The sequence below is a fragment of the Lotus japonicus genome, chromosome 4, assembly GCF_012489685.1.
Source record: "Lotus japonicus ecotype B-129 chromosome 4, LjGifu_v1.2".
Classification (NCBI taxonomy): Eukaryota; Viridiplantae; Streptophyta; class Magnoliopsida; order Fabales; family Fabaceae; genus Lotus; species Lotus japonicus.
In genome coordinates this window covers 8,585,491-8,607,312 of record NC_080044.1, presented here as the reverse complement: position 1 = coordinate 8,607,312, position 21,822 = coordinate 8,585,491, and the positions used below count along the sequence as shown (strand labels likewise).

At 34.8% G+C, this 21,822-nt stretch overlaps 1 protein-coding gene and 1 long non-coding RNA gene across 10 annotated transcripts; one reads left to right on the top strand and one right to left on the bottom strand.

Annotated features, from left to right (window-relative positions):
* Window positions 1–5,626: 5,626 nt before the first annotated feature.
* LOC130714800 (uncharacterized) lies at window positions 5,627–10,831 on the bottom strand. Of its 4 annotated transcripts, XR_009011423.1 has the most exons (5): window positions 9,860–10,829; window positions 9,437–9,555; window positions 7,181–9,120; window positions 6,752–6,823; window positions 5,627–5,928 (listed from the first exon to the last, which is right to left on the bottom strand). It is a non-coding gene; the product is annotated as an uncharacterized LOC130714800 (long non-coding RNA). The 4 variants fall into 4 exon arrangements; XR_009011422.1 differs by having other exon boundaries at window positions 6,752–9,120; window positions 9,860–10,831; XR_009011420.1 differs by having other exon boundaries at window positions 5,627–6,823; window positions 7,053–9,120.
* Window positions 10,832–16,150: 5,319 nt separating this feature from the next.
* On the top strand, window positions 16,151–21,550 carry LOC130710649 (protein IQ-DOMAIN 14). 6 transcript variants are annotated; one of them, XM_057559986.1, is made up of 7 exons: window positions 16,151–16,520; window positions 17,227–17,273; window positions 17,472–17,560; window positions 18,475–18,891; window positions 19,471–19,710; window positions 20,197–20,328; window positions 20,580–21,550. In XM_057559986.1, exons 3-7 carry the CDS (start codon window positions 17,495–17,497, stop codon window positions 21,315–21,317), a joined length of 1,593 nt encoding a protein of 530 aa, XP_057415969.1. In that variant the 5' UTR covers window positions 16,151–16,520; window positions 17,227–17,273; window positions 17,472–17,494; the 3' UTR covers window positions 21,318–21,550. The 6 variants fall into 6 exon arrangements, with proteins under 6 accessions (XP_057415969.1, XP_057415964.1, XP_057415966.1 ...); XM_057559981.1 differs by having other exon boundaries at window positions 18,472–18,891; XM_057559982.1 differs by lacking the exon at window positions 16,151–16,520 and adding an exon at window positions 16,715–16,862 and having other exon boundaries at window positions 18,472–18,891.
* The last annotated feature ends 272 nt before the right edge of the window (window positions 21,551–21,822 follow it).

Here is a 21,822-nt window from a genome sequence, read left to right as displayed (position 1 = left end):
TGGCATTGTTGTGTATAGCTCAGAATCACAATGTTAATTTCCTTTCTCTGTTCAATTCCATGGATTAATTAGAAATTGAAAAATCATTTCTGAATCTATATGCCGTGTTTGTTTCCATGTAAATTGAGTGGAAGGATAATAGAAGGAAGAGATTTTGACATGAAAATCAATTTTTGTGTTTGGATAAGATAATGCAATCAGATCCTGCTCTTATCTGTTGTTTGTTGCGCCAACATGATAAGATAATATTGCAATCTTACTCTTATTATATCTTGTCCATCATGTGTAAAAGTTATCATGAGGGGGAGTTATGATAGAATTATCCTGACAGGATATGATAACAGTTTTCGGTTTTTTTAGTACCCTAACCCTAAATTTATTTATTTCAACATTTATATTTTATATAATTTAAATAATACTAATTAATAAATATAAAAAATATTAATTTTAATAAAAAAATCAAAAGTGAAATCTGTATTAATATAAAGATGAGGAAATAATCACGTTGTACATCTTCCTCAAAGGGATTAAAAAGGGATTAAAAAGTCAAAAACATCCGAAAAAAGACCCAATTAACAAAACCAAAACACGACAAACCTTCTCAAAAGGACCCAAACAAACAGCCCACAAGACCTATACAAGACCACCTACCAAAAAAAGCAAAGCCCAACAAAACCTGCAGAAAAACCCCAGAACCCCTCACTCACAGCCCGCCAAAAGCCACTTAAGAAACCCAAAGCCCTGCAAAAACCAAAACCCTACACTATCGTCTAGCCGAGATCTGATCAACAATCTGGCAGTGGGCAACGTCGTCGGAGCAGTCATACATCATACCAAGACGTTTCCCCATCAGGAAAACATTCCTCGCCTGGGTCAATATGCCATAAGGATAAGAGAGCTCATCTGGCAGCACCATCAGTTCTTTCCCTGTTGTCGCCACTTCGCCATCAACCATCGAAGTCAGAATAGGACATGTTACAGATTGACTCTTCTTCTTGCTTCCTATTGCTCCAACATTCTTAGGCATACCTCTCGCCCTGGGCAGTTTCACCACCTCACGTGGTGTAGAAACTTGAACAGAACCCTCAACACCCTGCAAAACCTCAAAGCCCTGAAACGTCCCCAAAGAGATATCGGGGGGCTCAAGGACCGATAAACATGGGTTTTGATCGAGAATCTTCGGAAGTAGCACTGAGGGAGGAAGCTTAGAAAAAGTCGAGTAAACCCTTTCCAAGCCACCAATCATAGCATCTTCATCCTCAGAACACACCAACACCCTCCGCTCCTCCTCCACTTCGCTGCCCCCATCACCATTGAACCTCCCATGAGCCTCATTTCGCTGCAAATTAGAACTGTATCGCGGGAACTTGGCCAACGCCACCGTCAAGAAGGACTCACCCAAATAGAACCCATTAAGAAGGTTGATCGCTTGGGTAGCCACTTCCAAAGAAGCAAACATTATGAACCCGAACCGAAACATTATACTAATTTTATTTTTTATCAATTACTAGTTGTTATTGCTAAGTTAAAAATATTTAGTTACACATAAATTTAATTATTAGATGAACTAAATTAATTAATGTGAAAATATTGAATTTACTCATATAAAATAATTAAATTATCATTATCACTTGTTGTGACCGCCACACTTGGTTTAGTGTTTATAGAAAATGTCTTAGATGGTGGTGATTATTCTAAATTTATAAAGTTGACAGTAAATTTTTAAAACTTAAGCCACAAAAAATTAATAATGGAGAAAATTAATTTTGATTCTTAAATTTTTCAAAATATAAAACTAAAACTAAGATTTTTCATTAAATTGTATGAAATGTGATTGGTTAAATATATAAAGTAGATCTTACATATACTTTCAAAATAATTTTCTTTAGAATCAATGAGTGCTGGTTGTGATAGTTAAAAATTGCTTTGTGAGCCATTAGATTGAATGTTTGATTTTTTAAGATTACGTTCTTAGAAAGAACTTTGACAACAACCACACCCATACCAAAATTATGAGACAAATTTAGTACACCAATAATTTTCTTTAATCCCACCCATGTATTACACATCATATCTTTTGCCACTTAACTTCATAATAACTTAATTTTTTGTAAAATAATATTTCTATTTGCAAAAGAAGTTATAATTTTTTAAAAGTTGCCAAAACATGCACCAAATCTTAACTTCATCGGTCAACAAAGGTCGCCAACTAATTGCTATTAGTAGACTACTTAATTTGCTTGTAAGACACTCTAAAAACAGAATTCATAAATATAATAAAACTTGTAGAGCAAGGATAGTGGTTATCTAATTTGTGTCGAACATACCAATTCAGGTTGTTTTTGTGATCACTCATGTGACTCGGAATACACACGCATGCTTCATTTTAAACTTTTTATCAACTACCCTTCTTTGTTTTTTCTGCTTAATGACACATGGTTTCTCAGCCAATTTATTAGCATTTGTCTACCTTTAAACTGTATCTAAACATAGGGAAAATATAGAATTATTCCATACTAATTAAGCTCCTTTACGTAATTTTCAATTTTTCAGCTTCTAGACTAGAGAGCAAACATTAATAGTACTGCTAAAACTAGAGCAGGTATCTTTGCTTTCCTCCTCATAGGGTTGAGTAATTTGATGACATGCCCTTCTTTGATTAGCAAGTATCTTCAATTTCTTTGAAATGATACTTGCAGTAATGATAATACACATCTCATTTCCTAAACACTTCATTTTCACATATTTTTATTTCTATCTCTCTTCTTTTATCATCTATCACATCTCATACTTTCTCTCTCTTACTTTTTCTTTTCTTCCTATCTCTTTTTTCATTCCACCTCTCTCCATCTCAAAGAGAGGTATAAATCAAACATTATTAAGAAGATAGATGACAAAATCAACAAGATAAAGAGCAATATCACAAATCATCGGCTAAACATGGCTAAACCATACCTCTAGCTAACATTTTTCTTGTATTTCACCCTTCACATTTTCAAAGTGCCTATATATCTATGTTGATATTGAGACAATTATCGGCTAAACATGGCTAAGCCATACCTCTAGCTAATTATGTTGATATTGAGATATATATACATCTTGCATTGTGTGTATTTGTCACGAGAATTATGCATCGTCATCAAATTCAATCATATAGCTTGATATTATGCATGATCGTAATCATTTTCCTATCCACTAAATGAGAAAGGGGCAGAGAATATGGAAACGACAGTGACCAGAGAGTCAATCTACATGATTTAATTCAAAGCCTTCAATGTCGATGCATGATACTTAATGACACATCAAGAAACAATTGAAAAACAATCAAGAGCAGCATTTGGAATCATCAATCTGAATAACTAACATTCACGAAGGCCGATTTTCATGGTCGTATATATTGTCGCTTGAAGTGACGCTAATTAAATTTGGCATATACAACCAATGCTATATTTTCTTCGGCCGCCGAAGTCTTTAGTGAGTGCGTTAGCTAATCAACGCTAAATGTGGTCTCGACCTTGAGGACGACGCTAAGCCGACCTAAATTAATCAACGTTAGTGTCGGCTTTTACTAACTAGCGTCAGCTTTGGGCTAACGATAATTAAAGGCTTTCTTACAAAAAAGATTGGCGAACACCTAAATAAGGCAAACTATTATTAGACACTTACTTTTGTGACGGTTTTTAATGACCACAAAGTGTCTTGGCAACTATAAATCGCTACCAAAGTGCGTGGAGTGTCTAAAAGTGGTTTGCACTATTTAATATTTGTGTATCAATATTGTTGGTTTTCTTATTGTGGGACTTTCCAAACCCATCAGCCTATTTTAACCCGTCCTGTAAATTGTATTATCGACTTGATTTCTCAAATGTGGGTCAACCATTCCCACCCTACTTTTGGATGGGCAGGCGGCATGAGCGATGGGGCGGGTTGCTCCAGTACTAATTGTAGAGTAGAGTTTTTCCATGTCATGATCCTTTCTAGTTTAGCCAAGCGCCGGGAGCTGTTTGTAAATTAATGGAGAACCTAGTGATCAATTGACATCCGTGGTTCAGCTCAACATTAATGAGAGATGACATTTATGTGTCTGCTTGGTTTTTAGTTAGGAAGTCAGTTTGAAACATTGAAATTTGAAATCATAATTTTCAATGCACATTCAGCCAATGGAATATACTTGTTAGGTTGCGTGAATGTGCTTTCACATTCACCCAACTGAAAATTAAACAAGCTCTATATGATCATCATGATGTGGCTGAAGGAAAATCTTGGTTACCTACCAAAACTTACTTTATATGTTATCAATAAGAGAAAAAGATATTAGATACACCACACACAACACAAAGTGTGCTTTTGTTCTCTAAATGAAGAAAGAATATTTAAAAAAAATGGTACATAAGGAAAGAATTAATTAAGACAACCTATATAGATATCTAAATTTAGTGAAGTCCACAAGATTTGGTGAATTTTAATCCTCTCATTTTTTTTCTTGAAAACATGGCATCTTCACAATCATATCTTCTTATTTTAATTATTATTTTACAGTCAAGTATTTTTTTTATTATAACCGGGGACCAAACGCAAAAAAAAAAACTAGTTTCTTACATATATAGTATACTAGTATTAACCCGTTTTTCCGTGCAATGCACGGATAATTTATCACGAACACAACTGTTAATTACAATTATTAGATATTTGATATTTATGGAGTGATGAGTGATCTAATTTATTACGACCTCAACTGTTATTATTTTTATTTTAATGTTTAAATGTTTATCTGTTATAGTATGAATTAGATGAATTTCAAATATTAACTGTGTTTGACACTCTCGATATCTTCTTTATCGCAAACTCCATGAGAGTTTTTTATACTATAACTTTAATGTAATTAAGACTTAAATATTTTTCCAGACCCTCGAAAATTAGGGTGTTTTGGTTTTTATCAAAGTAGGTTATACATAAAGTACTTCAATAATATGGAAAAGAGAAATATGACATAAATTTTAAATTGAATTTAAAATGATGGATAGTTAATAAAAAATTTAATTAATTTATTACAAATCTACCATATCTTTTTGACTACTTATTGTAAATCCTTTGAAAAATTTCCTTGAAGACAATATTCTTTGTAACATCTTGCTCAGCAGTGTCTTCATGACCTATTAATATCTTCAAACCAGCTCGACTCTTAACTCTGGAAATTGAAACATACAATTGCCCATGAGAAAAAATTGGATTTGGTAGATACATGCCAACTTGGGATAAAGATTGCCCTGACTTTTGTTTATAGTCATCGCAAAAGACACTACCATAAGTCATTCCCAATTTTAAACTAAAAAAAAAGTGTCATTACTCATTAGTGAGACCTATGCAGCTTAAGTACTTCTTGTTGTTTGAAACTTGATATGCAACCATTACACTAAATTCTATGGTACTATTGGAGATGTTGCTGCATATATTGCACACGCTGCTATTACTGGTAAAATTCCTTTACATTAACTTTTGCATCTTTAAGGTGAGAATTGCATCTAAATTTTATATCAAGCATAGTTATATCCATGGATAGATCGTTGAAGTGCTAGACTATATGGACATAGTTTTTTGTTTGATAATTATAGCCAAGGTTCACATCTTATTAACAAAATCGAGCAGGATCATTCCTTATTAAATTAATAATTCAAACTTTGTGAATTGGTGATGTCAAACATTGTAAGCAGGAGACCCATATTTAAGATTGCCAAATACTCGTGGGATAAGACAGAATACAAAGAATTTTAACTATCAAGTTACACAATCAAAACACTAATATACAACATTGAGTTGTTGAGATTGATATTTATTGGCTATATTGCCTCTTTACACCTTTTTGTTGTGTAGCCTACATGTTTCAATCTTTGCCATTCCCCAGTTGCTTCAATTGCTTGCTCACATCAGCTGTCCAGAAAATCAAATCTTAAAGAAAGTTTTAATTGTGTATCAAAATCAAACATGATCATGTAATTTCCACCATGAAGACACCACTTTTAATTTGTGTGCTTAGGAGGATTCTCAACTGTGGCAATCAAGTTAATAGCTTCTCTAGCATGCTCTGCCAGCTCACGACTGGGCTCATGTATCTGAGTATCAATATTAGAATTGTCTTTGCTCATCTCTTCTTGACAGAGACTGGTTTAGTTGATGAAGAAAACCTCAATCTGAACTCTTAAATCACCACACTCACTTTGGGCTTACCCATGGACCAGGGTTCTCTCTCTCTCTCCTCTCATCAGCACCAACTCAGCCTCAATTTGTTTAAGTTTTTCCTCCAACCCTGCATTAGTCAGTAGGCCAGTCTTGCCAACTTATAGGCTTCTAAATTGTATATTTCGCCCAACCTTGCTGAGCAAACTAATGAACATATTTTAAGGTGTGTATATATATGATGAAGTGAGAAGGTAGCACACTATGAATTGAGTTGCTAACTTTGATTTCTAATCCAAATATCAAATGAAATTTCCTCACACCAGCAATTTATTCTTGTAATTTTATTCTTCATACTAAGATAATCTAATTATCTGCATCTAGAAATAAGCTAAGCATTGAGGGAATGAGAGAAGCAAATTCTAAACCACCATGATGATTTTTTTTTTAAATTCCGTTTGGTCTGAAGTTCTTTCTAATCACCATCATAAATCTAAGCAAAATAGTTTATGCAGATAGACATTAACAGTGGGGGGGGGAGGGGGGGAGGGGAAGAAAGAAAAAGAAGTAAACTTACCTAAAACCTCTTGCGCATTGAGGCTTAGAGAAGGTTCTGTACATAGTTAATGTCCATCCATTTATGCACCACCTGTTACCAATAAGCCAAAAGACATGAAAAAATAGGAGTCAGAATATTAGCTCTAGCTATGATTGTTAGGACTGTGTCCTAGTAAATTATTGCCATTGAAAATCTTATAATTGACGGTACACATATACTCTTCCCAATATCTGTCCATACAAAGATGATTGGACAAAATAAAATACTTACAATTTTCTATTTTGGGTGCTTATTACTGGGCTTGTGGAAAAAGACTTACCTTGCTGTAAATTTCATTTAGCTCAGGAAGAACTTTTCCAACAGCTTGTGATTTCACAAAGCACAAATTTCACAAATCTATACTTAAAATAGAATCACAAAATCTGTTTGGGGTCATCCATCTCCTACCTTTGCAACACCAGTAGAACTTGGGATTATATTTTAAGTTGCCCCTCTTCTCCCTCGCCTATCCTTCATTGAAGGACCATCTACAGTCTTTAGTGTTGCTGATGAAAGAGAAAAACAATGAGATGTTACTAATGGCATTTGTTAGGATATAATGTTATGGTTTATTAATGCAAAAGAGAAAGAAATCAAAGGCTATATAATTAGCAAAAGTTCATAAGAGACATGTAGTTGCATGGACTGTTGTCATCAAACCTTCAAGTATACCAAACTCCTTGTGAACCACCTGATGAATAGTTTATATAGAATGGATGAGATGCTTTTATGCATGTTTATGATAAAAAATGAGGGGCAGATGGAAGGGGAAGGCCCATGTTAAACTTAGTTATGTAGATTTTTGTTTCCAATAAACCCCCTTCACTTCTCCTCTGTTAAGAGGTGAAATGTACTAATTGATCATATAAAAAGAGTGTGTACTGTGTATGTTCAGCAACTTGCTAATAATATGTCAATATATAGCCACATGATAACATGAGTAGAGGACTGTCATCACAAAATTAAACTTAGGAAGAGTGAAAGTCAAAACAAAAATTAAATTATATTTGACAACCACTCTATCCAGTATCAGGAAACAATAGTTAGGATCTTAATGAGTACTTGAAGAAGTAAAAAAATTCATTCCTAGATCAGCCTAAGAAAATTTGCAGTATGAAACAACATAACCACTTATAAGGAATCCACTCTTTTAAAAGGATTTACATGTAAAAGTTAAACCTCTTCAATAAGGAGCTATCCACCAAAGTCATATTAGAATTGGGTATTAAGGAGTATAGGCAAAAGTATAACAAAAATCTCCCCTACCAATCTTAGCCTGAAGAGGATGACAGAACTATAAGGTCCACATCAAGAATCAATTAGTGAAGAAAGTTTTGTAAACAAAATCCATAAGATATAACTCATGATAGAACTCTCTATCCAAAACGAAATTAAAAGAGAGGAAAAACATACCACAATGAGGAAACTCCATATCCATTCATAGGTCCAGCCATAAAAGACATGAGTATCACTCATTCACCTTTTTTTACGGCATACTAAGTTGAAATAAAAGATGAAGTAATAACAGTGGCAGCAAATCTTAAACCAAAGTCATATTAGATTAGGTACTGATAAGAAATAGGTGAATAAATACCTAACTTCTTAATATGGAATAAGAAACATACTTCACAACATATTTAACAGTCTAAAAAAAAATAACCTAGAAGAAGAATAAAAGAGGGAAATGAAGGAGAAAATCGCTTAACTAAGTAGCCTATAAAAAATCAAATACAGTGAAAAATTAGAAATAATGCAAAAGAAGAATAAGCAGTGAAGCCCACCCCTCTTAAACATTGAACATGCATATGACACCCCAACATTTGAGAGCAGATTTCTAAACCCAGCTATTTAGACCAGCAGGAAGAACATAACTTACAACTTATAACAACAGGAGCTCATATCTATCACCATAATCCATAGCTAAAAGAGTAATAAATCACAAAGATGATGATGAAGGAGCATGAAAGCCATCTGATATATGGATAGTGTTAGGAGCACAGTGACATAGACCAATTCATACATCAAAACGACTTACAAATAGACATAATAATAGATTAATACAAAATACACTTAAGAGAGATGATGTCTATAGCACAATCTTCAACGTGGATAAGCTTAGTTGCTTAGTAGACTACTCAACATCTGCATCTTCTTCCAGTGAAAAGGATCTTAAACTCTGAAAATGCCAGTTTTTCTTGTTCCTCTTGTTCCATTTCACCCTTTGCAGGCTTGGTCAGCACCAAAACACAGCAAGTATGCCTCTTTGTTGCTCCTGCGCTGGCAAGGTCCTCTTTAGATTGAAACCATTTTCCATTTCATGAACTGAAGTCATAGCATTTGCAAAATACCTGTAGTATAAAAAGGGTAATCAATATAGATTTGTCATAAATAATAAGTCAAGATTTAGCATTCATAAGTAACAAAAATCCAACACTTCTAAGGCAAATGCCATTTTAGATTGATTTTACGCAAGATTAAGTCACAAATTTCTGCCTTTATTGGCTATACCAGTACTAATATACCCTCTAGTTGACTCCAATTCAAAATATGTTGCCATAAAATGTTCAGCAGTAGCCATGGTTTCAAGCTCATCAACATTGTAAAATTCCAACATTCCATTTAAGCCATTCAACCAGTTAAAAACAAATAAAAAGAGAAAATTACCTTAGCATCAATCAAGACAAGTTGCAAATTTAGAAGGTTTAGCAGTAGGTGCCATCTCCCACTTCCTAATAAACCTTGGTCTGATCTTCCATGCTTCTCTATCATGGTTTCAAGCTCATCTACAATAAAATAATTCAAACAGATCAGTGAAATACTGAAATGAGATGAAATAGAGGGGGGATTTCAAGCAGAAGGATTGGGATATGGGAATGGTGTGAATGAGAGTTCAGAACATGGGGTATTTATAGCCAAAATTTGAAAGTGTACTGACACAAAAAGACCTCAATGAGCTGACGGTATTCATCATATATACATGTGAAATCTCATTTAACAAAAATAAACAACAGGATATCAATTTCACATCTAGTACAAAATTCATTCAAAAAAAGACCAGAATTGATGAGGATTTGGATTGATACTGACCATTTGCTAAAGGATTCAACCTTTGCAGATGCATTCAACCATAGCAGTTGGGGTTCTCGTGATGAAGGATGACAAATGAACAGTGGACCGTCTGAGCTGTCGATACACAATTGGTTCTACCATAATCGGTGGCGACATTAGCTTCAAACACACATCGTGCGGCGGCCGAAAGTAATTGCTCATCATATCAATCGGAAGAGACTATTTTGATGGATTGGTGAGAAGTGGGTGGAAAGGGGAAGGATAACACGGAAACACAGCTGGATTTGAGATTGATGTGGAGGAAAGTAAGGTTGTGAGAGAGGGAAATCGAAATCAGAAGGATATGGGTTGTACGACAGAGCAGGTAGAGGGATAGAACACACGCAAGAAAGATCTAGGGTTGATGAGAGAGGATGAGAAAGAAACCTCAACTGAAAAACGACGTAGTATTACAACGGCCAAAGAAAAAAAAAATTAAAAAAAAGTTCAGCAAAACTGAACACGTGTCGCTTCGCCATTAGTGTTCTTTTAGCTACAGTGATCGGAGAATAAGAAGTAGTAGATATCACATAATCACAAGAATCAAACAAAAAGGAAATGGAGAGCTAGGTAAAAACTCATATATGCGCATGGAAGTAAGAAGTGATAACCCATTCTTCATGAAGAAATTCGCAACTGAATTCTCCTTCCAAAATACATGCTTGCGATGATAGTGGGTCATCTACTAGCTATAAGCCCTTGATTAGGATCATATGGGAACATCTACTAGCTATAAGCCCTTGATTAGCTATATATAATCTCCTTAATTGATAAGGTTTAGCACAAGGATTAAGATCATGACATCCTTTATAAGCAACAAATCAATTGTCAACTATACTGTGAATCAGACTCAACAATGACCTTAGAAAATGTCCTACAAGTGGCAATCCTTTCGCAATCAGCTGGTACCTTGTTCACATTCTTATCTACTCCAAGCTAGCTAAACGCACGAGATGTTGTTTGTCATGAATAAAGTGCTTCGTTGAAGGAATCTTTAAAAATCCCCCTCTGTCGTTTATGTCACACGGAAACAACCCAACTAGTTGGAGTTTCATATACTATATCTAGGAATCTATCATCGACAACTTGAAGCTGATAGAGATTCCAATACGTCAGTCATGATTCATGAATCAATGTTCAAATAACACATTTTTATTTTATTCCATCCTATGTCATTTTCACGTTTTTTTTTATTCTATGGACAACGGGTGACCTTGACTCATCACTAGTCTCTATATATTTTGCTAGGATGCATTATACTTTTGGCCTTTTGGGCCATAAAAAACCTTATACATGTTATATCAAACACTAACAAAAACTCGATATAGCAGTTAGATAATTAAGAGCATGTTGATCAACTTCAGTTTTTTGAAATCAATCTAAGTATCTAACACTCTGAAACTACTTATTTTCCCATAAATAGTTTTGCCTTTAAATTTAATTATAGAAGTATTTTCAAACATGTATTAAATTTTTAAACACTTGAATTCGATCCATGTTCATGAATTCGTCTCCTCTCACTCCATCCAAATTTTTTGTTCATCTCACTTTTGAGATTCTAATAGATGGGAGAGGATCAAATTGAGTAAAATCCAAATACAAAACAAAAATGCTACACAGCCCACAATGGAAGCACACGATGGATTTGATCAATGTTCTGAAAATCGGACCGGACCGGCCGGTTCGACCGGTCGGACCGGGAACCGGACATCTCACCGGTCCGTTGCGCTGCCAAAACCGGGAATTATCAAACCGGACAAAAACCATAAAAACCGGTCAAAAACCGGTCAGAACCGGTAAAACCGGCGGTTTTGCGGTTTAACCGGTTGGTAACAAAATTCCATTTTCCAAACAGTGGCTATTAATATCTGCGTTAATATCAAGCTGGCACCCCTTGATTTCCTCACTCTGACTATTAGTATTAGTTATTTCCATAAAAAGCTGTGAGCATTTATTATTTTTTTGAAATAGAACATTTATTACTCACTCTTTGACTGAAAAGAACAAAAAAATATAAGTAAATTTGTATAGCTACTGGACATTGTACAAGCCTACTATCAGATTTTCAAGAAATAAATGCAATGATTTGAAAAAAAAAAGGAATGAAATATTTTGAAACGTACTAGAACCATTACCTAGGTAGTTAAAAAAAAACTAGGTGGCTTTCTATATTTCATTTACGGAAGTTCTATTTTCTTTTTAAAACATAACTTAGTATTTAAATTCTCATATTTAATATATTAAAAACGTTTAAAATTTTATATATAGTAAAAATTATATTTTAAATAGTATTAATAATTAATATTTATTTTTAAATACTATTTAAATACTACCGGTTGGACCTCGGTTTGACCCCGGTTGAACCTTTAAACCTTAAACCAGTGCTTCCACCGGTTCAGTGACCGGTCCGGTTTTCTAAACATTGGATTTGATAGTCAAAGTTAATCTTCGAGTGCGTGTGCTTGAGCCTTGAAATCAATTCCAAGAAATTCAGGCCAAACGCGTCGGTCTCCAGTGGAATTGTTTTAATGACCGGTTTGATCACCTATAAAAAACTCATAGAATTTAGAACTGGTTGAACCGGTGAATAATCTTTCTAGAATCAGTATTGAAAACCGGGTTACACCAGTCAGTTTTTATTTTTAGGTTATTAACTTTATTTATTTAAAATATTTACTATTTGTTTTTACCATATAAATTATATAGATGAAAAATGTATAATAATTTGAATCACAATCTATAGTTCGACAATTAAATCGTAAACCGGTGTCTCGATGAGTTTAGTGACGTGTTGGGTTTTCTAAATATTGCTTGAAATCATTTGTGGTAGAATGCATCACTCTAATTAATAACTAAGGTTAAAAAGATTGTATGTAATTAAGATGTCAACCTGAAGAGCTTTGAGACATGCATACTTCATTTTCTTTATTATCTCAATTTCACTCATTTTCTCTTGTTTTACTATCACATAACTTGTCACATCACTCTATTCTTTTTTTTTTTTTTCATATATCACTTAGTGGAGGTGAATTTGATATCTCTAAGATAATTTTTTTTTCTCTAGTGATGTATTCTTTAATGATATATATACATAACTCACGTGCAAAGACAGCAAGACAGGGGAGGGATTGATAAATGAATGTGATAGCTAGCGGTACCACAACGACGAGACTTGTGTCTGTTTTTTCCAATAATCCAATGGTATACTTGGCTTTCACGGATGAATGCTATATGCTGCCTCCTCTTGTGACTTCACTTGCCATGTGTTGGCCTTTTCAGTACAACAATGTTAATTCGGAGTCACTCACATGACTCAGCTCCACCAACAATGTTAATTTTGAGTCATTCAATATTTACATTTCTCTTCTGTGATATGAATATGATATCCATATATGCCACACCAACATTATTGTTAATACGCAGGTTGTACCCTACCTGTGCATGTGAACAGGGTAGTGTCTGAAGCCTGCCTCCACTGCAATTTCTGTTGAGTGAAAACCACGCCCCTGCTTCTGGCTCTGCATCAACATTATGGTAGAAGTTAAAGATCACAATCAAGTTCCTCATTCTAATTCAAATGTAATTTGTAAAACCAAATAAACCAACGTACGTACATTAGAATTTTATAAACTAGTTTTCTAATAAAATGATGATAGCAAAAGCTTAACTATGAAGGATAAAACTAATGCTTGGCAGCACCAAACAACATTCAGTACAATTATATAGACCAATTTGGTAAACATAAAATCTTAATTATACTCTTATGATAATGTGTTTATCGAATAAGTGTTTTTTTTAAAGTAGGAATAAGTGTTTAATCATAAGTTCATTTGAGAAAATTATTATAATAACAAACTCAAAAATAAGGGTATAAGTCGAATTAATCTATTATTCATCAGATAATTTGAGTAGCTTATGAAATAAACTCAAAACACATTATAAGTAAGTCATAAGCTATTCACACAAGCATATAGATTTAATCAATTACTTATTATAAGATAATTTGAGAGAGTATACGCAATGAGATAAACTCAAAAAAATTCAAAATAATTGGTCCAACAAAAAGGTCCGAATAGAGTAGTTCATCATAATTATGAGATTTATGATTATATTTGAATAATACAAATATATCAGATTTCACATATCATTAGTTAACCGACCATATGTGTACAACAATCGAGCGATCAAACTCAGAGGCACTCTCATTAGAAGGTTGGAGAAGCGCCACCAAAGGTTTTGCTTCAGATCCAAGAACATGAGCATGGGTCAGCCAACAACACTAAGAAAACTGCAAACAAGAACATCAATTAATCTCACATGTATTCGGATAACGGGGTAATTGAGCGGCGTTTGCACAAATCATAACACTTTAATTCGCTTCGAGATGATCGAGGGCGCATGAAAGGCTAGGAAGCAAACCACAACATGGGGTAGCCGAGCACGATAATGGACTTGTGTGAAGAGATATCGCGGCTTGTATAAGCAACCATGTTCCTTTTCTAAGCCCATTTTCAGACGCCCTTGTGGCTTTGCATATACCGCACAACTTTTGAAAGCCCTTTTAAGTGAAGCCATACACAGGGGAGTCCAATCCTCGTGAGCACCCCAACGCTTTCAAGAATGAGATGAGCTACTTAGGAGCCACTAGCCAATTGCTCAATCAAACCTTTCCACTGACACGTGGGACCGTCGGAGCTCCGACGTTGACCCAGACGGTCGGAGAGACCAAAACCAAACATTTAACAAAGGTTAGGGATGACTCCCCACGCTTAGCCGGCGAGGAACTAAAACCAGATTTATGGCAAAAGTTAGGGAAAAAAAAAACTTAAGTAAGCTTATGTAATATCAATAAATTACCTTTATAAAATATTTTTGAAAAATGATAATGATGATTACTGAATACAAAATCCATCTTCATATGTACCAAAAAAAATCCTTCTTCATATGATACCATTCCACGTGCCATCATAGCATCCGCCAATGGACCCATTCCACAATTTTCCACACGGAATTGGATTCTTTCTAACCCTGCCTGAGCTCCAACGAAAGGAGGACCCTGCTGTCTCTGGTTTTTGACTTTAGCCAAAACCTAGACTTTTCGATTGGAAACTTTTTATATTTAAGATTATGGAAGTTGAACGGAGTACCATGTTAAGTTTGTCAATGCCAACATGTAATCCCACTTAGTTTAGCATCACATCAAAAATCAAAGAATGATATGAATCGCTTTCTTTATTAGCTGAAGTGTAACAACATGTAAGGCACACACGAAAGGAAAACATAAATTACTATTCAAGAGCTACAAAATTAAGAAAAACAATAGTTGGCACTCCATATTCACCCACAAGAGAGATATGAATATAATAGAGAAACAATTGATTAGATGATTGAATGTTTAGAAAAGAAAAGAGTGATATATGACATAATATCGCCTCAAACGATCCAAATATTTTACAATCAAGTAAATATCATGTCGGCCGACCAGAATAAAAAAGAAGTTATAACTCGCCCACTAATTAGCTGAGCTGAACAAAACTAACACACTTACTAAACAGTTGGAATGACATAGCCATCATTTATTTTCTAAAGGAACACGAAGAAGTGAGTCTGGGATAAAATATTAATGAATGAATGAATGTATTAAAATATAAATTTGTATTTTTCTAATTCATGACACTGCTATATTTTTTAGGTGATGTCATAAATCAACTAATTTGTAACAACATGAGACAAGAAAGAAGCTTTCAATGCTCGATATGGTATGCAATATTGCAATGTAAAAGTTTCAAAATCCCCTTTCTTGAATTTCAATGATACCCATCTTTCATAAGCTCTATACATCATATATGCATGTGTTGATTCATCACAGAACTGCCCCACTCTGTTCCTGAAGGCAAAGACAGAAAGAAAACCACTATAGAGCGCGTGTTTTACATGTTATAGAGGAGGAGCGTAGAGTAGGGGTGAAACTGAAATTTCCCTGAGAAAATTGCATCTTACATGCCAGGAGCCCAGGACCATTAATATAAAAGTAAGATAAAACTATGCAGTGTGTATTATTGTCATTTGTCAGATCTTATACTCCAAGTGTATATCTAAATTTTGGTAAGGTAGCAATAATGAATGCTATAATGGAATTAACAAGGAAGGAGAAATAAAGAGTAGAGTACCAAACTCAACCGTTTTATAATAATTGTTAAATGTAATTCTTTTGTAGTTGTAGGTGTCCATCCACTTAGTCTTCCCATTGAAGTAAAGTTGGTTGAAGTTGAGTGAGAAAGTGGCCAACCAAGCCATCTTTTTTCTCTTTCTCTCATCATCATCATCATGGAACCAAAAGAAAGTAAAATTGATAGATAAACCCCACAAAACAAAGAAAATTATAAATCCCATAAAAGGTTAAAGGTGGCTGAGGAAAAGTAACTTCCTACAAGCAAGAGAATTGGATTCTAAGCTCAAGAGATAGAGAGAGAAAGAGGGTGAGGGAGATTAATATTTGAGAAAGAAGTATCATGTGGTGCTGGAAAGGAGAGGGAGGCTAGAAAAAGAGCTAGAGAGAGAAGGGTTCCTCTGCTATGCTCTATCTTGTGCCTTTGACAGCACTTTCAGGAGTTGTTTGGAAGTTCTGCCAACTAACAAGGTATCTATGATCTTTGTGTTTTGTGCTTCTTATTAGTTTATCTTTACAAGATTTTAGCTTTAGGAATTGTATTAATTATTTTTTTAATTATTATGGTTATAAATCTTAATATCTTAATATCTTATTGTCATGATTCATCATGAACATGTCTCAATTATGATTCTTCCTTTAGCCTCTGAATTCTCATCAACATGACATAAAATTAGACAGAACTAACCTTGGGATCCTTTTATCTCAGTCTCAAAGCCTGTCCGAAGATAATGTTGTCTTAAGAACAATTCACTTTCTCTCTGACATGTTCATAACTTGGTCTTTCTTCTCTACTAGCCTTCAATACATCATGTAGGATTTTCTTTCCTCTCAATTTCCCCTAGTTTATAGAACAAAAGTTTCATTTTTGTTCCTTCTTCATGTGTTTGAATACATATTTCAGTTGAAACTTCATTCTCATCTTGAATTTTTCTCCATACTCTTTCTATGAAGCTTTAATTGATCTTGTCATGTACCCTTTAATTGCTATCTTTTTCAATACTTGTATCAAATTCAATTGATTATAAATTATAGTATTACACCACTTTCTTCTTCTTCTTCTTCTTCTTCTTCCTTCTGCTTGAAGGGCCCTCTTTTCTTGGGTGAATGAAGGGTTTTTAATTTCAATTTTATTTGTTTTTTATTTATTTATGTAACCATTTTTTGTCATCAACAGCCTGAGAATAAAATAGAGATGCTGCCTCCTTGCTGGCGATCCTTCTGGTGAGCTTAACTCTCTCTAACAATTTCTTCTGTAGATAAAGAAGAAAACTGATAGAAACAAAAGTGTGTCTTACTATTGAAGAATTGTGAGCACCTGAAGCACAATTGATAATACATGAATGATTTTGATCTTACAGCTAGTGAATTCATCTTATAATTGGAGCTAGCTGAAAATTTTGTCTTGATTTTGTCTTATAGGAAGAGAGAGTAATGCTAGTGATATGGGAAAGAAGGGGAGTTGGTTTGCTGCAATCAAGAGGGTGTTCACACATCACTCCAAGGGGAAGGTAGGTAGTTAATGCAAATTTCTTCCTTCCTGTAAAGAGAAATGTGAAATTCTTGTTATGTTGTTGTTTTTGGTTATGTTTTTCATTTGGCATCCTCATCAAATGTCAAACCCGTTTAATAGCCTGTTTGGATGCTTGTTGTGAATGTCATAATTCATTCTTCATTTTCAAAATCAACATTTTAGTGTTTGGATATTTTCTTTGACAATGAATTCTAGCTCGAAAATCAATTTTTGGATGAAACTACCAAACCTTAGCTTCTGCAATGGATAATAATCAATTGTAGGAGTAGTAGGATTTCACAACCTTACCTTAGGAAAATCATTTTCATTGTAATTGTATTATGTATCTGAAAATCACTTTCATTGTAATATACTACTTCATTTTCAACTCACTTTATCACATCAATTGTAACAAAATCAATTATCACAATACTGATCCAAAATGCAAAGAGGATAAAGTCACAGTGAATAATTTTGTTGAAAATTTAGTGATAGTGAACTGTTATGGACAGATCTGTGGAAGAATTAAAAAATTCATTCTTCTGGTTGACAAGCATTATAGATGTATGATAATGTTTCACATCTTACAACATACCTGTAAAATATAAATTAGGTTCCTTCATAAATAGTAATAGATTATTTGAAATATTGCAAAGTTATCTAGGAGGTTACTTGCCATTCATCCAAACACTCTGACATTATATTGCTTTCTGCATTAGTTTTAAGTTATTTTGCCCTTTTTCTCTGAACTTTGAATCAGGAAGCAACTTCTACATGATGATGATTATTTTATGTGGAAGCCAGTGTTTGCATGACTCTTACTTTAAAGTTACAGCAAGTTTTGCTACCAGTTTGAACTTGTTTGAGTTTCTACTCATCTGATATATCTAATCATTTTTATCAATATAGCAGGATTCAGATAGTAAAAACTCAAAAGAGAAGAAGAAAGGTGTAGGAAAACAAAGGCATGGAGAGACCAATTCTTTCATCCCCATCTTCAGGGAGCCAAGTAGCATTGAGAAAATATTTGGGGACTTCGAAAGAGAGCAACAACAGATACTCACGATTAGGCCTCCCACGCCTCCTGAGCAACCCAAAACGCCACCTTTTGTCCCGCCTCGAGCTGCTTCTCCCAGGGCTCCTTCTCCAAAGGCTCCATCTCCAAGGGCTGCGTCTCCCAGGTCTCCTTCTCCGCGAGTTACATCTCCCAAAGCTGCTTCTTCCCGTATCGTTCATCACCACAAGGAGGTTGGCTACAGACCAGAACCAACTCTAAAGAACCAACAGGCCTCAGCTACTAAGATCCAGGCTGTTTATAGAGGTTATATGGTAAGTTTTTATGTTTTTCTTGTGAATGCCTTGTTTTCTCAATTTAGGCCTTTTAAGCAGTGCCCGTAGAGACATGTTACGAAACTAGATTAGAAACCATACAATGTAAAGAAGTATTTAATATCTTAAAAATCTACATAGCATTGCTCCATTTGGAAGTGCTTATGCAAGTGTTTGAGAGAGCCTATGTAAATAGCTTATATCTACCTATAAACTGTTTTCAGCTTACTTCCATAAGCTGCTCAGACTAGCTTATGAATAAGCACTTATACATCCCTAAAACCTAGTTTGAGCACATTTCAAAAAGCTTGTCGAGATAGCTTATGAATAAGCGCTTATGGCCTTATTTCCATAAGCGCTTAATTAATTTTTTTACCCAAACACGGATCATTGTAAGCAGTACTTTTTTCAATCATGAAAATTAAGAGCCTGAATAGGCTGATTATTGTGCCATTTACCTTGAAAACATGAATGGGTCGGTATTTGCATGCAGGATTCCTCCTTAATCCATTAATTTTAGCTTATTTTCATTGATATGAAACAAAATTCACCTTCTGTTATGTGGTGCTTGCATTACAGGCTAGGAGGAGTTTTAGAGCTCTAAAGGGTCTGGTTAGACTTCAAGGAGTGGTAAGAGGACAGAATGTGAAGAGGCAGACAGTTAATGCTATGAAACACATGCAGCTTTTGGTGCGAGTTCAATCTCAGATCCAGTCTCGAAGGATCCAGATGTTGGAAAACCAGGCACGATATCAAGCCGAGTTCAAGAATGATAAGGATGCTGCAAGTACCTTTGGCAAACGCACTTTAGGACATGGTGTAAGCCCTCTAAACTAAGAAAATTGTTGTGAACATGGGGAAATGAATATATGTATGTAACATGTCACTTGTGTTGATAGCAGAAAGTTCAACTGCCTGCAGCCATGTAAGCAGGAACTAACTAACTAACTATGGATTTGGTGTCTATTAACTACTTGTTGCTAGCTTAAGCACTTCAAAATCAAAGGATTAAATACCTTTGTCTTTCTGCTGTTGCCTTATTGGGAAAGGTCTGTTTTTTTATACTTTATAATCCAGAGATTGTGCAAACACAACATGATCTATTCTACGATAGATGATCATGCTCTTTCTTTATGATGTCCATCATAAAGTGAGTAACTTTGTGTTATGTTAATCAGTAACTTGAAAAACCATTGTAGATTCTAATAAAATCCACTATGTGCATGCATGTATGTATGCCCAACTTCCTTTATCTTCATGAAAATTCAAAGCGAGTGATATTGACAATTTGGAATTTTGGTGCAGTCTGAGGCAGGTAACAATGAAGAGTGGGATGATAGCATACTGAAAAAAGAGGAAGTAGATGCAAGGTTGCAGAGGAAAGTGGAAGCAATGATCAAAAGGGAAAGAGCAATGGCATTTGCATATTCACATCAGGTACTCACCAACACAGCCCTCACTTTTCAGACATGCTTTACCTTTTATACAACAAAATTCATCATCAAAGAGAAAAAGGAAACTTCCTACATATTGGTTTCTTTTCCCCCTTTTGAATTGGAACATGAGCATGTGTTTTATGCCCTCTTCTTGCTTCATTCTTTTAAATTACATATTTGATTTCAAATTTCCATTGGAAATTTGGAATGTTAAATCTCTATTTGCTGTAACTTTATTCACTCTGCCATCAGTTGTGGAAAGCCACCCCAAAATCAACACAGACACCGGTGACCGATACGCGATCCGGCGGATTTCCGTGGTGGTGGAACTGGTTAGAAAGACAACTACCTGCAGCAAATCCACAAGAAAAACAAATCCTGAAGAATTTCCAACTCACACCTTCAAGACCATATTCAGAACAGAAAACTAGTCCAAGGCCTGGATCAAGCACTCCAAGACAGCACAATTTCGCCTTTGATAACATGGACACTCCCACTCCAAAATCCACAAAATCAACCATTCTTACATCTTCAAAACCTGCTAGAACTCCTCCATATAGAACTCCTCAAGCAAAACATCCAAGGTCAAGGGCTCTGGGAGCCAAGTCACCTTTCGACGTGCCGCTGAGGGATGATGACAGCCTCACAAGCTGCCCGCCGTTTTCAGTGCCGAGCTATATGGCTCCGACTGTTTCTGCACAGGCCAAAGTACGCGCTAATAGTAATCCCAGAGAAAGGTTTGGTGGAAGCGTTGGTGGTGGTACTCCTAGCAGTGATTCAAAAAGGAGACTTTCATTCCCTTTGTCCCAAGGAATTGGATCTTTTAAATGGACTAAAGGGTCCTTGTTCTCTAGCAAGGTTCCTAACTCTCAAAGGACACCAGACAATAATAAGTTTCAGACACTTGAATCAATAGGAAACGTGAGTGTGGATTCAACATTATCTTTGCCTGCAAGGGTGGGAAGAAAGCCATTTACAAGATTTGTGTGATTCTGTTTTTTCTTTTTTTATAATTTTTAACCATTTTGTTTTGTTCATGTTGGTGGTGGTGTTATCAGTTATGATTATGATTATGATCGTGTGTATTGGTGATGATAGTTTGACAGGAGTATACTTGTTGTAAAACTAATAAAAACATAATAGGAAATGGTGGTTTGATAACTTTGATTGGAACTTTAATTATTGGGCCTAATGGTACCATGTTAAATTCAATTTCTTTGACACTACCTGTCTCTAAATTGTCTTTATCCTAGATATGCTATTTGCGACATAAATTCGAAAAACAACATCTAGGCAATCTTCACATCTCACAAAATAAACCTGTGTAAAATGGTTTGTTAAATTTGATGCTTTCAGAGCTTTAGCAGGAAACATAGAGAAGTGTGTTTAATTACTAGGGAAGTTTGTAGTCGATTATAGAAAAGCAATGTTTGCTATAGAAAATATGATTGCATAACAAACATATATAAAAGTTAACTAAAACTATCATCACCAA